The sequence below is a fragment of the Triturus cristatus genome, chromosome 1_2, assembly GCF_964204655.1.
Source record: "Triturus cristatus chromosome 1_2, aTriCri1.1, whole genome shotgun sequence".
NCBI lineage: Eukaryota > Metazoa > Chordata > Amphibia > Caudata > Salamandridae > Triturus > Triturus cristatus.
Window position 1 is genome coordinate 842,341,237 of NC_140580.1, and position 16,189 is coordinate 842,357,425.

General features: G+C 44.3%; 1 protein-coding gene across 3 annotated transcripts in view; it reads left to right on the top strand.

Annotated features, from left to right (window-relative positions):
• The window catches only part of ALPL (alkaline phosphatase, biomineralization associated), a 312,269-nt gene that overhangs the window by 255,172 nt on the left and 40,908 nt on the right, over positions 1 to 16,189 (top strand). For all 3 annotated transcript variants that reach the window (XM_085608992.1, XM_085608990.1, XM_085608991.1), the window contains exon 8: positions 8,666 to 8,735. In XM_085608992.1, the coding sequence (XP_085465118.1) occupies positions 8,666 to 8,735 (70 nt within the window). The remainder of the gene's footprint in view (positions 1 to 8,665; positions 8,736 to 16,189) is intronic.

Genomic DNA, 16,189 nt, shown 5'->3' on the forward strand with positions numbered 1-16,189 from the left:
CATCGAAAGCCGGATTGATGCCGGTCTAAGAGTTGGTAATTCTCAATGTGAGCACAGAGTTGGGATTGAACGCATTTTTCAAGGAGTTTCGCTAGGGTGGGGATGTTGGAGATAGGTTGGAAATTATTGAGATCGGTCCTATCAGCGTTAGGTTTTTTTAGTATAGGGGATACTTGAGCTGCTTTTAGGCAATCAGGGATTGTGCCTTGTAATAGAGACGCATTTACAATCCTTGTCCTGGTGGGGATGAGTGCATTCTTGATTTCCTTGAAAATGGCCGGGGGTAACAGGTCACTGAAGTGGTTGGAAGGGTTGATATTCAGGAGGATCTTTTTGATGTCTTGTTCACTAAGTGGGGTAAAGGTGTCCCAAGACGCATTGTTCTTAGCGTTCAGGGGGGTAGAGTTGAGCTTTTCTAAGCGGTCAGGTGGTGAGGCTGCCCTGGAGGAGAGAAGTACAGCCTTCTTAGCAGCGAGGTCAGAGGATATGAGTTTTGATTTCTCAAAGAAGAAAGCAGCAAGTTTGTCACAAGAGGGTGGACTGCCTCCAGGTTCAGAGAGGTTTGGACCTACAATTGATTGTTGTTTGACCAATTCGAAAAGTTTCTTGGGACGGTTTGCCGCTTGATCCAATTGGTGTCTGAAGTAGTTAGACTTGGCGTTCCTGATTTGTTTGTAGTAGAGGCTCCTAGCGTCTCTTAGGAGTTTAAGTTGGTCCGAGGAGGGATTTGATCTCCAGGAGCGTTCAACTGCCCTAAGGTTGCGACGTTCCGTGTTTAAGTTATCATTATACCAAGGTTTGGATATTTTTGTTGAAGCATTTTTATGTTTGATTGGAGCAATGTCATCCATGATGTTGGAGATGGTCCAATTGTAGGAGTCAGTGAGTAACTGCACCTCAGTCAGGTCTGCTTGGGAGGAGAGGGCAGATGTACAATGGGCGGCTAGCTCAACAGAGTTTATTAGTCTGAGGTCCCTTTTCCATATCTTTGATTTCATTGGTTGAGCCTTCCTCAACAGTACCTCCTTGTTGATATAAAAAAGGATGCAGTGGTGGTCTGACCAGTCACATGGGGTAATAGAATCCAAGGTGACGGTCTGCCCTTTCGAAATAATGAGGTCTAGAATTTTTCCTCTATTATGAGTTGGTTGGTCACAGTGCTGGGTCAGCTCATGATCATTTAAAAAGGCTTTAAGGCTTGAAACTGCAGGGTCTTTGGGGTTTGCCCAGTGAAGATTAAAGTCACCAAGGAAGATTTGGGACACAGCTGAGTCAACATTGCTAGAAATGATTTCAAATAATTGCTCAATGAAGGGGAGATTGTCTCCCGGGGGGTGGTAGAAAGTGTGAAGTTTGCACACCGGCAGGTTCTTACTTGAGATGCTGAGACAGAAATATTCACAAGAGAAGGGCGCAGAGGACTCCACAAGAGAAATCGAAAGTGTGTTTCTATGAATACAGGCTAAGCCCCCACCCAGTTTCCAAGCTCTGTCTAACCTAATTATATCATGAGTGGGAGGTACTAGGATGTCTAAAATAGGAGTGGAAGCGGGATTTAACCAAGTTTCAGTGAGGATGATAATGTCTAAGTCCATGTGTTGTATGAGGTCGAAGATATCAGTGGCGTGTTTACTGGCTGATGTGCAATTTAGAAGTACACATTTAATTCGTAGGGTATTTGTGGTGGGAGGATTCTGGGTGGTATTCACATGAGTGAGGTTGATCTTGTTGCTGCCTCTGGGATTGCTAGGAGGTTCTCTGTTTGGGTTAGAAAGGATGGATTGTATTTGTCTCGGCGGGCTCATGTTGTTGTTGGACCAATTAGGGTAAGAGTTGAGCAGGTCCTGTAGATCTGTGGACGCAAGGTAGGTCTCATATCTTCTAGGGCAAGAGGTGTCGTTAGATAGGGGAATGGATTTCAAGATGGAGGAAGGTAAAGGCTTGTCTATTGGATATCTATCGCTAGATGGAGCATTGGACAAGTTTGTAGAGGTGAGGAAAGATCTGAGCATGGGGAAAAGGTCATTTGAGAGGGCTTTCAAGACATGTAGCTCAGACGTTATAAGGTGCAACTGAAGAGAAATCTCATCTAGGCGTGCAGCCAAGTCTGGGTGTTGAGTGAGAGGAGGAGGGTATGAAAGGGAATCGATCAGTGAAGGGAGGTCTCGGTGTCTACCTACAGGGTCCGAGGTGGTGAGGGGGGATCCGGTGGAGGAAGATGGTCATTTAAGACTAGCTGAGATCCAAGTGCTTTTAATAGTGAGGTAGGTGCCTTAGTAAGGGGGGAGTGATCGTTAGGATGAGGGTTAGGTCCAGGACTCGCCAGATTGATTGAAGTTGTCCGATCATGATCGGTGGTGGTCATTTGCTTGGACTCCAGCCTCATATGAGACAAAGGGAGAGGGCTGGGGGAAGATGACTCAATCATTGGAGGCAATGCAAGTTGTACAGCATGGGTTCTCTCTAGTCGGGGAGCAGATAGGCTCGGACTGGCTAGATGTGCGTCGGGTGTGACCGAGGAGTCTCTCACTATCAGATTCAGGGGTCTAGCAACCTGGGATGGCACCCCTCTGTGATGATCAGGTGGTGAGGAGTGATTTAGAGGGAGATGGGGAAATGGCCTTCCTAATGTAGCGGGGAGTGGACTCGATGGGTCCAGAGAGATGGGAGGGTGAGTATGGGTGACATTAGGTTTTCGAGGAGGCCGCGTTTTTGAGTAACGGAAAGATGTTGGTTATCTTAAATAGATTGACATTGGACGCTTGGATTAGGATGATACCATTGTTATAGAGGGTGATGGTGGTATTGGTGTTGAGTGTGGACGAAGGAGCTGTTGTGAGCTTGATGCCGTGAGGTGTTTTCCTAGAACTTGTTATTCGGAGCATAGAGTAGAAGACTTTTCGCCAGCATGCTCTTTTCCTGGTGTAGAAAATAAGGTCATTAACTTTTGTACCGTTGATAGTGGAAAAGTAGACATCAGAGATTAAAGTTTCGGGCCAGGCCCTGAGATAGTGATGCTTGTATTTCTTGGCCGCATTTTTCGATAGGTTGGGTGGGTAGTTGATGATAGAAGCGTTGGATCCTGAGGGATCAGGACTCAAGTCCATTGTGAGAAGTGTGTCTATTGATCCATAGAAATGTATTATCGGTGGGAGGGGGATGGTGTTAAAGTTAAGAATGCTGGAACCATAAGGTGGGAAGAGACCACCCAAAAAACAATGTGTGTGGGAAAAAGACAGCAGGGCCACTCCAGGAAGCAACCCAACAGCAGGGGATGTCGAAAGAATTTTTCTCTTATTATGCCCTGCCAAGATGTATGGCTATTATTCACCTGCCCATTCCAAGATGGCCACCAAACTAAGAAGGTGAAGGTTGAGGCCACTCCTTTCTATTTCCATGCTCTGCTGAACATAGGGACTGGGGAGGAGGGGCATCCAGCTTCAAGCCCAGAAACAAGATGGTGGCCAAGAAAGGGAGCCCTCAAACCAAAATGACAACAAAATGCAGTAGCAAGTCGTGGGGCACACAAAAACTACTGTTTCAGTGTAGTTTTCAAACAATGCCTACGTGACAATAATAAAATTAATCCATTAACAAGGTAGAAAATACCCTTGATCCATTTCTCCAAAAATATGGCAAAGCTGCTTCACCTCCAATCCTGCACGAAGTTCCACGAGAGACCTGGCCTCAGAAACAGACAGCGCCCAGCTAGTAGCGCGCAGACACTCCAGATTTCCCCCCGTAAGTGTGGAGCGACATCCGCTATCCGTCCCAGCTCCTCACTCGGCACCCGCAATGTGGAGGTGGCGAAGCAAAGCTGCAAGGCGGAAGGGAGAGATGCGGGAGATCGGGAGGCAAAGGAATCTCCTACCTGTGGAAGAAGGTGCCGCACACGGATATGACGGGGCTCCCGCAGTGTGGAGGAAGCGAAGAAAGGCAGCACAGACTAGTGGCAAGACAGGGAGATGTGCACCAATCAATCCCCGCTTGAAGTGGATCGGCGCTGCCAGCGATCCGGGGGTTCATCGCAGCCTGAATCACATCAGCGACACCAGCCCAGAGACCGGAAAGGCTCCACCATCGGGTCAGATCGTCCCTCAACAATGCGAGGGGTGTCAAAAGCAAGCCAGGATATCAGCCTCTACCCCATTTGATCTCCACTTTTGAACACTTCAGAAGAGCCTGGAAGCGCAATTCATTTGTTCTTGACTGATTCTCATTTTTCCCACTACCCTTCAAGTAAAAAGGCAGTCTGCTTGTGGGAAAAATGTCCCCCCTGTGGCAGACCTAGTGTTTTCTGTTTCCTCCTATGTTCCTAACAATGGTCAGGCAAGCTGGATGGGGCTATCACATCACTGGTTACAGGCGTGTCTCTGCGTTTCCTCTCTGTGGAGCCCTTTGTGTTCTCACTGCATTGCGTTATGAAAACACATCTGGGTAGCATGTAACATTCTCACTGTGTTCCCGAGAAGCAGGGCATCTGCCTCTCTTGAGTGACTGTGCAACTCTACTGTGGAAGACTGATCTGGAGTACATACGTGCACACATGGGAGGTATTAGTGTGCTGGCCAGTTGATTATTTCCTACCCAATAGACACCTTGATTTAACTAGAGTGACTACCTTCCTCCAGGTCATTAGGGATGCTGGTTTGTGTGATATGTTAATGCATTCTGGGGTTTGTAGTCTTGGTTTTCTTCCATTGAGCTAATTAGATGAACACATTTAAAATCTGTGATTTGAAAGTAAAAAGTTCAGGACTGGAGACAATATCCTTAACGACTTGGAGTGAGATAGCTACCTTTTTTCAGAATCACTTTATCAACATGTGTGGAATAGGGGAGAACCACTGAAAAATATCACTAAACCTTTGATTGTAAGAAACACCAGCCTGCAGCAGTTAGCTTACACAATCGAAAGCCTCAATTTAGCTGCATTGCTTGCTCAGGTTGAGGGGAGGACTATGTCTTCATTGACTATGTATCTTAGACTACTGTTGATAATCTATCAATCGTTCTTCATTCCCATGCTCTTATTGGTGACAGTTGCCAGAGCAGGAACTAAAAATATATACTCACTTTACTTTAAACTTAATTTAGGCTTATAAGCCATAAAAGCAGATAAAATAAAACATATATAAAACATTTGACATTTGCAGTATAAATGTAAAATATATACAGCAAGTAGAACGTGTCACAGACTGAAAAAAGGGACAGTGGGAGAAGACGCATGTGCAAGCAGTCCACGTCCCTATGGTGATACCAGCCACTAACCAGAGCATTGTATATTGCTCAAATATTTAAGGGGTGAACAGAGGTGAGATAAACAGCCTCAGCATTGTGTCTGTGAGCACTCCCTGCCAGACACACCTCCCCTTCCCCAGTGCTGGCACTTGTTGAAACCTGCTTCCCGCAAACAGCATCACTTCCCCTCAGGGATTAACACCGCACAGAGGGTGTGTAGTGTTCTCTGGGAAATCTCTATTTGTAAAATATACACTAAAACAGAATGTATATAAAAACCTTTCACAGTTCTGAATGACTGAGATAGTCACCACCATTCAACACATAATCGAGCGAGTGACCTCGCAATACCACATGAAGATCTTGTGACGGGTCTGGAGAACTTAGCAATGAAGCTATCAGCGTGTGGATGTCACACTGTGTGTGGAGTCTTTCTAGAGCAAGGTCATTCATTGAGGGTAGCCAGGAGTAGCAGTTGTTGCCTGTGGGACTGCTTTTTGTTAAACTCAAAAGTCTAATAAGTGTGCCGTTCTGCAAGACCACCAAGTCTCAATTGAAGATAGTGGAGTCAAAAGTATATAAATCATCTGTCTTTAATTGAGACTTGGTGGTTTTGGTGAATGACACACTTATTAGATGTTTGAATTTCACACTACCCAGGAAGTTGTGTGCTGGACTGCTCAAAACAGTCCTCTCTTCCCCTTTTGTTTTTAGGAGAAACTGCTCTTTGTTAGCCTTGGCACTGTCGGGCTAGAGCTCTAACTGTGAGGCCTCTTTCTAGTGCGCTCAGAACGTGCAACTCACCGCCCACCACCGAAATGACATCCAAAGAGTTAGACAACTGCAATTAATGTGGTTTTACCAAGGGAGTAGCCTTTTATTCACATAGTCACATCACAGCAGTGAGGAATGATAACCATAGTTAAGGCATACATTATTGTTATGAGAATACTGTAAGATCAGCCAAAGACATTGTTATGAGAATACAGAGCGTAAGTTCAGCAAAACAGCTCAATGATTGTGCAAGCAATAAAACAGTTGTCTACACATATTACAGCACAACACTTCAGAATGCACTTGTAAGATCGGTCCAAGCCATTATTGTTCTGAGAATATATTACATACGACCAGCCAACCAGCTCAAAGATTGTGCAAGCAATAAAACAGTTGACAACACTTCAGAATGCAAAAAGTGCCAGTAGGCCTCTTTTCCATATCCATCGCCCACGCCCTCATCCCAGGGCATCCAGGGTATAACTTCATGGCAACTTCCCCTCCAGCGCTCAGAGGGATGGGCAATACACTACCCGCAGTCCCACATACACCAGGGTACCGCACAGCTCTCCGTCCCTGCCGGGGTACCTATCACCAGGCAAAACCCCCAAAATGTTCAACTCTAGGCATCCTGGGGTAGGGCAGAAAGGTCCAGGGTCAAAAGCAGGTCCGTCCCCACTCCCGACTGCCCAGTGCCTGCACAAAACAACACCCCTCCAAGGTGCAAGTTCAGTAAATCAGTCCAATGTTTGGGTAGCCCCCCTTTTTCTGCTGGAAGAAATTCCACGTATTCCTCCTTCGTCCAGGAGTGGATGGGTGGGTGTTTACTGTGGTATGCTGGCTGGTGCGCAGTGGAGGGAAAAAGAGGCTGATCCCTTGCCTCGTGATGCCTTATAAGCTGTCCGGGCACCCCAGATGACGTCACTGGAGACCATCTCCACTTCCTGGCCAAAGACAGAAGAGGGACTCCCCCGTTTGGCTCCTGCACATGTAACGTCTAAGGGCACCCCACCGCTATATGCGGGGGGCACCTGGTCATTATCTGCATTTTACACTCCTTTCACATTCACGTCCCCTGCAGCAATAATTAGTTTGTCGAGGGGCTATGAAGTATTTTATGGTCACGTGGTACATGATATCACTTGCGCTAACCATTGCAATTTGATAAACAGGTGTCCTAGGCTACCGGTCACATAGCAACAAGAAGTAAACTGATTTAAAAGGAAGGCCTGATGGACTCTGGCTGTTGAGACATAGGCATTCAAAAAGGAAGCAGGAGAAGCATTCATGCTACAATATTGCCTTAATTTTTTCTCCCTTGGATGCGTATAGATCTCTAGGCTACTTGAAATTGTATATAGTATTATTATAGCACTTACTACCCCTGACGAGGCGTTGAAATGCTGTGCAGAGAGTAGCACACCACTCTGGAACCCAAGATTAGAGGTTAGTAGATTAGAGACGAGGGATGTGTGGGGACAGGTGGATGTGAGTAGAGGAGGCAAGAGCACATTGGGAGGGAGATTATAGCGTACCACTTCAGTGCGTAAGACTTTTTATCTTTTCTAACAATCTTTAAGTTCTTTAGGAACCATGGGGCAAACTGTTGTGGTTTCTTCCTTACAGATTTAGAGGATGCTACTGCGTTAATGATGTCAGCTCGCATTTTAAACTAGGAAGCAGTAAACACATTCACGTCTTTGATCTCCTCTGCAAATCTAAGACGTTGGTAGATGTACCTGGTCAGGCTGGGTTATTTTAGGTTTTTAGTCCAGATTTTTTGCTTTCTCTGTTGGCCAGCATTTCGCAGTTTCTTGATGTAGATTATGTAGGGGATCAACAAATTGGTCAAAACATTCTACTCCAAGAGGGTCTTTTACTTTGGGCTACAATGCTGGGGTACAATATTATAATAATGATGGGCTACAAACCCCATCATTACGTAAGTCGACTTTTGGCATTTTCAAACAATGTGTGTTTAATTAGTTGAGTGGTGGTGTAATCCGTACACTGTCCCACTAGAAGGGTGGGAGATGATTTTGATGATTTTTTAAGGAAAGCTTTTTTACTTCGGCCACCAGACAATTGAAGGCATGGAAGGCATGATTACATATTGTCGGTCTTCCCAGTCAAGCAGCATTGAATCGAGCCAAGCGTCTGTGGGGAAGAGAAGATTTCAGTTGTTTTGCTTATCTTCATTAGTTGTATGTGGTGGGCTGATCGAGATTTGCACCTGTGCAGGTGGCACATTGAAGGTCCTAGTCACATTATGGTAGGAGTAGCCGTGGGTAGCTGCTGGATGGGATTTAGATTTCCACGCCTCACTAATCGGCATGTAGACTTCCTGAGGACCAGTCTGTGTTAGAAACAACAAGGAATTTAGAAGCAAGTGGGGTGGGGGCATTGAAGGCCCAGCTAGATGCTTTAGCTGCCCATTGAGATGCAGCGGACAGGATATTTTTTTTTAGATTGATAAATTGGTTCAAACTTGGAAGGAGAGGTGTTCATTGCAACACATAAGGAACTGTCCTGCCAGAAGAGGGAAATCTGTGAGTTAGTTCTGCGACCTTTGCCCCAAGTTTACAGACCATGTTTTTCACCCTAATTGCGTTGCTCTGTATCTTGACTCTGTGTCTGCTATTCTCTTCAGGTGGCTACGTATGTCTGGAACAGAAACCAGCTCCTGGCTATCAAGGAGCAAGAGGTGGACTACCTCATGGGTGAGTAGAGGAATGGAGGATGTACTGGTTGGATGGTGGGAGCACATCATGGGGTTAGCATGGATTTCAATTTAGGGTGCTTGGTCTTTGGCATGCCAGGACCTGTCCTTTTTTATCTGTTACTTCAAGCATCATGAGGCAAGAAGAGGAACAAGAAGAAATAAAGATTTGAGTAGCCCTACTTTCTGTAGTTTCTGTTTCTTGCTCTTCCCCTAGCCTCTCACCCACAAATATGAGATTGTTGAAGCACTCCCCTCTCGTGATGTCATCAATAGTGGAATGGTTTGTGATGTGACTTTCACTACTTCTAGTCTCTTGGTGAATATGCATTCAAGGCATTGGTGGCAGATTGTCCGTATCTTCTCAAGGTGACAAAAATTACTTTAAGCGCTCCTGGAACTGTTCTGCCAAACTTCACCAGAGATCACTGATCCAGCCGTTCTTGCAGCCATCTGTAGGGTAACATACAGACATCTATGTATTTGTTGCATTTCTTTGTTTCTGTGTAAGTTTGTGTTTATTAGGACAAGATTTACTCCTTTTTTTGTGGTTATATATAGTGTGAACTCGACCCGAAGATATTGGAGCGCTTTACATGAGCACCAGTTGCGTTACACAGGTACACATTAATTTTTGTAAGGCATGGGGTGATTAAGTGATTTGCCCAGAATCACAGGATGTTTAGCCTACGCCAAGGCTTGAACATTGATTGCTACTAGCAATCACCCATCTTTAGGATCCCCTTCTTGCACCTCACCTCATACTTCTGCGTCCACCCCTCCTCATCCAGTCACAAACTAGTACATTCCACCACAGCTCTTCAAGTGGTGCACCTTGTGTCACCTCATTCAACATCATCAATTAAACCTGTCACTGTAAAGATGGACTGCTAACCTGTGGTGTGACATGACATCTCTTGCACTTTGGAACCATTTTGCTCATTCCTCATTCCTCTTACAGAAATATGGCATGGTAATCGCGAAATACTAGATGAGACCATCCAAAGATAAAATATTTGTTAGACTTGGGTGTCTCTAGTTGGCACAGGTATGCACTTTTGACAAATAGGGACCCTTGCCTCTAGTCAGGGTAAGGGGGTACACTCCTAAAATAACCCCTGCTCACCCCCTTGGTAGCTTGGCATGAGCAGACAGGCTTATCTCAGAGGCAGTGTGTAAAGCATTTGTGAACACATACAGTAATCAAGTGACAACACTACAGATGGACACCACACAGGTTTTATATAAAAAATAAGTATTCTTTATATAGATTTACCACAAGACCAAAAACGACAAAAATACACAATACTGTTACGTTAAGATGATAGGATTTAGCTTAGTTCTCTTTAGTTCTTAAATGCGACACTTTAAGTCAATGGACCTTTAGATGCGACACGCAGGGCAACGAAAGTGTTGCAACGATGTTGATGCGATGAAGATTTTGGTGCAAAGAAATAAAGACGTGAAGATCTTCCAGATGCGGCACGCTTCTCCGATGTTGCGAGAAGACTCGATTCGATGCTTCAGCTGCAGCGGCGACACACTTTACGCGATGCGACAACAGCGGTTTTGGCGGCGATACTTTTTTCCGACGTTGCGAGATGCTTCCGCTCGATGCGACAGCTTGCAGCGCCGACACACTTTACGCGATGCAACAACTACAGCTCCGACGGCGGCACGCTTCTCCATGGATGCGAGGCACTTTTCTTGATGCGGTGCAATGCGTCAGCTACGATGGCTGTGATGGCGTCACGCTTCTTCAGGATTGCGAGACACTTCTTCGATGATGCGAGACGCTTCCGCTCGATGCGACAGCTGCAGCGGCGACACACTTTACGCGATGCAATGACAGCAGCTCCGACGGGGGCACGCTTCTCCTTCTTGAGTCGCTATTCCAGCTCCTTGCGACACGCAGTCCCTCAGAAGGCCCAACACAGCAGCAGGCACTTCCAAAGAACTCTGGGGAGCTGGGGGGTGAAGTCTGTTGTTCCTGAGACTTCAGCAGGAGGCAAGCTCTTTTCCAAGCCCTTGGAGATCCTTCACAAGTTGAGCAAAAGTACACACAAAGTTCCTTGCTCCTCTCTTTGGCAGTAGGCAACCCCTGCAGGCCAATCCCCAGTTTCAGGGATAGTCTCTCCTCAGTTTCTTCTTGGTTCCTCTCCTCAGAAGAGTTTCTTCTTGTTTCCCAAAGTGATCTAAATTCTTGGGATCAGGGTCCCAATACTTATACCCCAAAATCCTTTGTCCTCTGAAGGCAGAGGGGCCTTTTCCTTGTTCAAACTGGTTCTGGTCAGTCCTGGAGCACTTTGTTTACCTGACTCCTTCTTTCCTTTCAGAGTGCAGGGCAGAGACATCAGACGCACCACAGGAGGTGGAGCCAGCATTGTGGAGGGAAGGCACAGCCCTATTCAGGTCCCAGGTGCTACTCCTCCCACCCATCTAGATGCAGATCTCTCTATTCACCACTGGGCCACCTCACCCTGTCTCCTGGAATTCCCCAGCCCTGTCACTCAAACTCCAGACAAGCAATACACAGCCTAGCAGAGGCAGGTTTGAATGGTTAGACAAGAAAATACCTACTTTCTAAAAGTGGTATTTTCAAACTCAGAATGTTAAAACCAACTTCACTAAAAGGTGTATTTTATCATCCTGAGTTCAGACATACTAAATTCGAATTTCTACCATGTTCCCTGAGTCAGTTAGGATTATAAAATGTAATAACCAAATTGCCCATTCTGGCCTATGGAGAACAAGTAGCCTTGCAATAGTGAAAAACGAAAATGGCTGTAATTCACTATTAGAACATGCCACACACACCAGGGCATGACCTACCTGATCCTTACAATGCACCCTGCCCTTGGGCCTACCATAGGGGTGCCTGATATGAAGAAAAGGGAAGGTTTAGGGACTGGCAAGTGGGTGCACATGCCCAGTCAGCATGACAGTACCAGACTGCACGCAGGCTCTGCAATGGCAGACCTTAGACACACTTTTACAGGCTGCTTCTGTGGGTGGCACAACCAGTGCTGCAAGCCCACCAGCAGCATTTGGATTTACAAGCCCTGGGCACTCCTGGTGCACTGTACTAGGGTCTGACAGGTAAACCAAACCAACCAATCATGGAATCACAAATTCGTACATTCATTTTACAGTGGGGAGAGCATATGCACTTTAGCACTGATCAGCAGTGGTAAAGTGCCCAGAGTCATAAAACAGCCAGCAACAGGTCAGAAAAAGTATAGGAGGAAGGCAAAAAGTTCAGGGATGACCCTGCGAAAAGGGCCAAGTCCAACAATATTCTTCTAGGTTTTAGGTTTTTCTGAGGAGAACATTTCTCTATGAGACTTAAGAATTTTTTATTGATACAGTAACACACTATGTTAGCACCTGTATTATTCCATCCATCGGCTTTGGCACTTCTAGGTCCTTGTGGTAGTTCAACTATCAAAGAGAGTTGTTGAGCATGAATTTTATAAAAGAGAAAGTAATAATTGTAAAGACTGGATACTGCAGCTGCCTCGGCTACCCACATGTGTCTGAACTGATGGTTTGATGTGCAGCTTTGTAAAAAAGCTGTTTTGTCTACTGAGCTACCTAGCTCAGTAGACATAGTGGATATCCTGAGGAGTAAATCAAGGTTGGTGGAACTGTGTCAGCCAAAAACAAGGGCATATCATGGCCCAGAAAACAAACAGAATGGAATTCCAAACGTATCAAAGCAAATACAATGTCCAAAAACAAAGAGTTTTTGAAAATTCAAAGCTGAACTAAACTAATACGAGAACCCTGATCAAGTGAATATTGCTAAACACGTGTTGGCTGTTTACTGGGGATGGTCTGAATTTAATTGATTGTTCCATTCAAAGAATATGCTTGAAAACATGAACAACAAAGAAGACCACACAATGAAATGGTTTAAGAACTTTTATAGAACAGCATCAATGAGATTTTGTTATCAGTGTATCAAAAATCGTTCATTTGAAGGCCACCCATAGCTTTGTTCCTGATGAATTCTTGGTATAAGCTCTCTGGAGGTATATAGGTCTGAAACTCTGGGGATTGGTCTTTAATGTGCTGGGTATTCTCTTTCTTTTTAAATCACATTACAAGCCTCCATTCCCACAGAGTTGGCCAACTACCCACTAGCTGCAACTCTGTAGACGCTACCCAAGCCCTCATTTAGAAATGGTCGGGTACTATAAAAAATCATGTTACAACCATTTTGCATATTAGAGTGAAGTGGTATTGCAGCATCACTAAAAGTAAAGCAGCAATACTCCTTCACTACACAGGAAATTGTATCAGTTAGCACCAGCAAAAAGATGGTGCTAACGATGCACCTTTAAATGTGGAAAAACTGGTGGAATCACAGTCTACGCATTCTATTCCCCATTTAAAGCTGACTTTGCAGCAATATTGCAATTACTGGCTGGTCCACCATAATTTCAGAATCATCTTATTGCGTCAAATGATCAAACATGCAGAAAGGAGACTATTAAAACAATTTGACATTTTTGGGGGTGTTGAGAGTAAAAAACTCTGATACGACTGGTTACTTTATAGAAGTGGTTTTTAACCTTTGGACTTATTTGGACCCCCACTGAATCAGTACTAGAATCCGGGGCCCACCACTGAGTCATTATTGGAACCTGGGGACACATGACCTAAGCAATTTCTATGATTTGAGCATCAATGCATAAAAATACAAAAACAAGTATACCTCAAACAACTGCTTAAATATTGAAATATTTTGTTTAATTTCCGATCGAATACAGAAACTGTTTTCACATTTTCAATTTAGCTTCTTCATTTGTATGTACTTTATTCATTTTTAATCTGAGAATTTTAATATTCAATTTTGGAAAATAGCTGCGGATCCCCTGAGTAGGCCTTGCGGGACCCCCAAGGGTCCTCAGCCCACAGGTTAAGATCCACAGCGGACCTCTGGAGCTGCTAGGGCTTGTTTTTAAATATTTCTTTGTCCTCTTGAATTCCCACCACTGTCCACTCTGCTTTGCCAGTGGTAAGTTGTGTACGTCCAGTTAAAAACACTGCTAATATCGGGTCTGATGTACAAGTAATACGTTGAAATAGGACAAAACCAAGTCAGCTTTTCATCCTTACAACATCAACAGATTGAGTACCCGTAAGTTAAGTATTGTTAAATTATGCAATACTAATTACATTCTACACTTATTATTTACTGTGCTTAGACATGGCAATCCTGTTGTAATGCCCGGATAACTTACATGTAATCTTCATTACTCTCTGATTCCATATTCCTTGTTCCATTTCTTATTGAAATTATAGTGAGGGACACCAACCAAGGCCGCCCATTCCAAGCACCACTCTCTCTCTATTTAAAAAAAAAAAACCTCCCTCCCCCTTTAACTATTAAAGTTGGATGGGCCCACCAACTCATCCTGATTTAATAAGTCTCCACAAACATTCCCAAATAAGAACAAGCATTTGCAATGCAATCGGTCTCACCTTTGGGAACCTATATGTATTTAGCTATGCAGCACATTAGCCTGGGTGCTGAACATCTACTGTTCTTTAAAATGGAGGGAGAGTAAGCACCAAACTGCGTGACACGCCAAGTATGGGAACACATGAAGAGAAATATTGCCTTTCAGCTGGAAATGGCATAGTCCTAAGCTCTGTTTTTAATATAAAATCAGGGCCTTTGGTGGTCATATCCCTGAAAGTACAAGATTTGAAAAAAATATTTTTGTCTACGGGTGCTCGTAGAAGACAATTTCTATGGACTGGAATCTAGAGCATGCTAAAGTAATTCTGGTATTTTACTGACCTCTGCTGGTCGTTTTCTATCAAGACAAATCGAGGCAGTTGAACAGAAAAAAAAGGCCTTAAGCGGAAGCAGACAAGTCCTAGGGCTGATCTCCAGAGCCCACATAGTACATACACATATAACTATATACTAAAGTATATACAAGAGGTCTTGAATGCTCAACCTAAAATAAGGAGGGAGGGAACATACGTAATGGGACAAGGAACATGGAATTGGAGTAATGAAGATTGCCGGTAAGTAATCCGAGCATTACCTCCTCATCTATTCCTCGTCCCATTTCTTACTTATTGCAGGAATACCAAAGCTTAACAAATGACAGTTGAAAGATTTCATACACAACAAATTTATTACATCAAAATATACATGATTTTGACAAACAAAAATAGATTGCAGCACTTGATGTAAGAACTGCAATACCAAATTCCATTTCTTGACCACTGAGCCAAAAAGATTAAGAAAAAGAGAATGAGATGCCCAGGTTGCTGCAGCACACATCTCACCCCATTCAGCCCAGTCGACAGCCATCCCCCTTGCTGAACCAGCCTGGTAATTCCAGGTGCGGTATTAACACATGGTTTTCCTGCAAAACTTCTACTGAGTACCATAGTCTAAGCCATGGCTTTTGCCCGTGTTCTACAACTGTCTTTTCTGTCTTTGAAAGGCATTTTTACTGGTCATTAAATGGCTCTCCCCACTTCCAACTTTTAACGATTTAACAAAACACCTATGCTCTTGTAACCTGTTTTTACCTACACCACAACACACACACTCACTCTACTTTGCTTTTAGTGACCATCATAAATCATACTCTTACACAGACACAACGCATGTTCCTGCCGAGCTCACAATAGCTTAGTGTTCATTGTGCACATATGCTTTCAGTACACACCAGGGAGTGGACAGGCACTGGCTAAGGCCTACAGAGACAGCTGGCCTATGAGGTTACAGGTCACATCAGTCTGTGTTTATATTGTTTCAGTTGCATCTGGTGTAGGCCAAGAAGGGTTTTGGATTCGATTGAAACAGATTTAGAGGTCGTGACCCTCTTCCTGCCATAGCTTAAGCTATTGTAAACACAATATGGATGTATTTGTGCTATTGCTGTTCTTAAAGTACACACCACACCATTTGTTTGCACTAGTACACATATGTCGAGCAAAGTTCGAGTGGATTGCACCATTGCAATATATTCAAAGAGTATATAATCATCTTTAAACCAATTGTAAAACAAATCTGAGAAAGGTAAATAGGTTCAGCTGATCAATGTCATAAAACTTGGTTATATCTTTTTTTACAAAGCCTCACTCATTGGGCCCAGATCTGTTAAAAAGAAAAGGCTTTTCCCACCTGGTTGCAAATTATCATTTGCTGGTGCTGGCACCCGGCCCTTACTGTGCTCATGCGTTGCTGTGCCAGGCTTTCTATGTTCAGCTGCTGTCAGATAGCCTACTACAAATGAAGAAGACTGAAAAACTCTGAGGCAATTACAGCATCAAGGTAGACTGAAAAACTCTCTGAGGCAATCCCAATAATCAAAGTAGAATGAAAAACTCTGAGTCAATCACATCATCAAGGTAGACTGAAACCCTCTCTGAGGCAATCACATCATCAATGTAGACCGAAAAACTCTGGGTCAATCACAT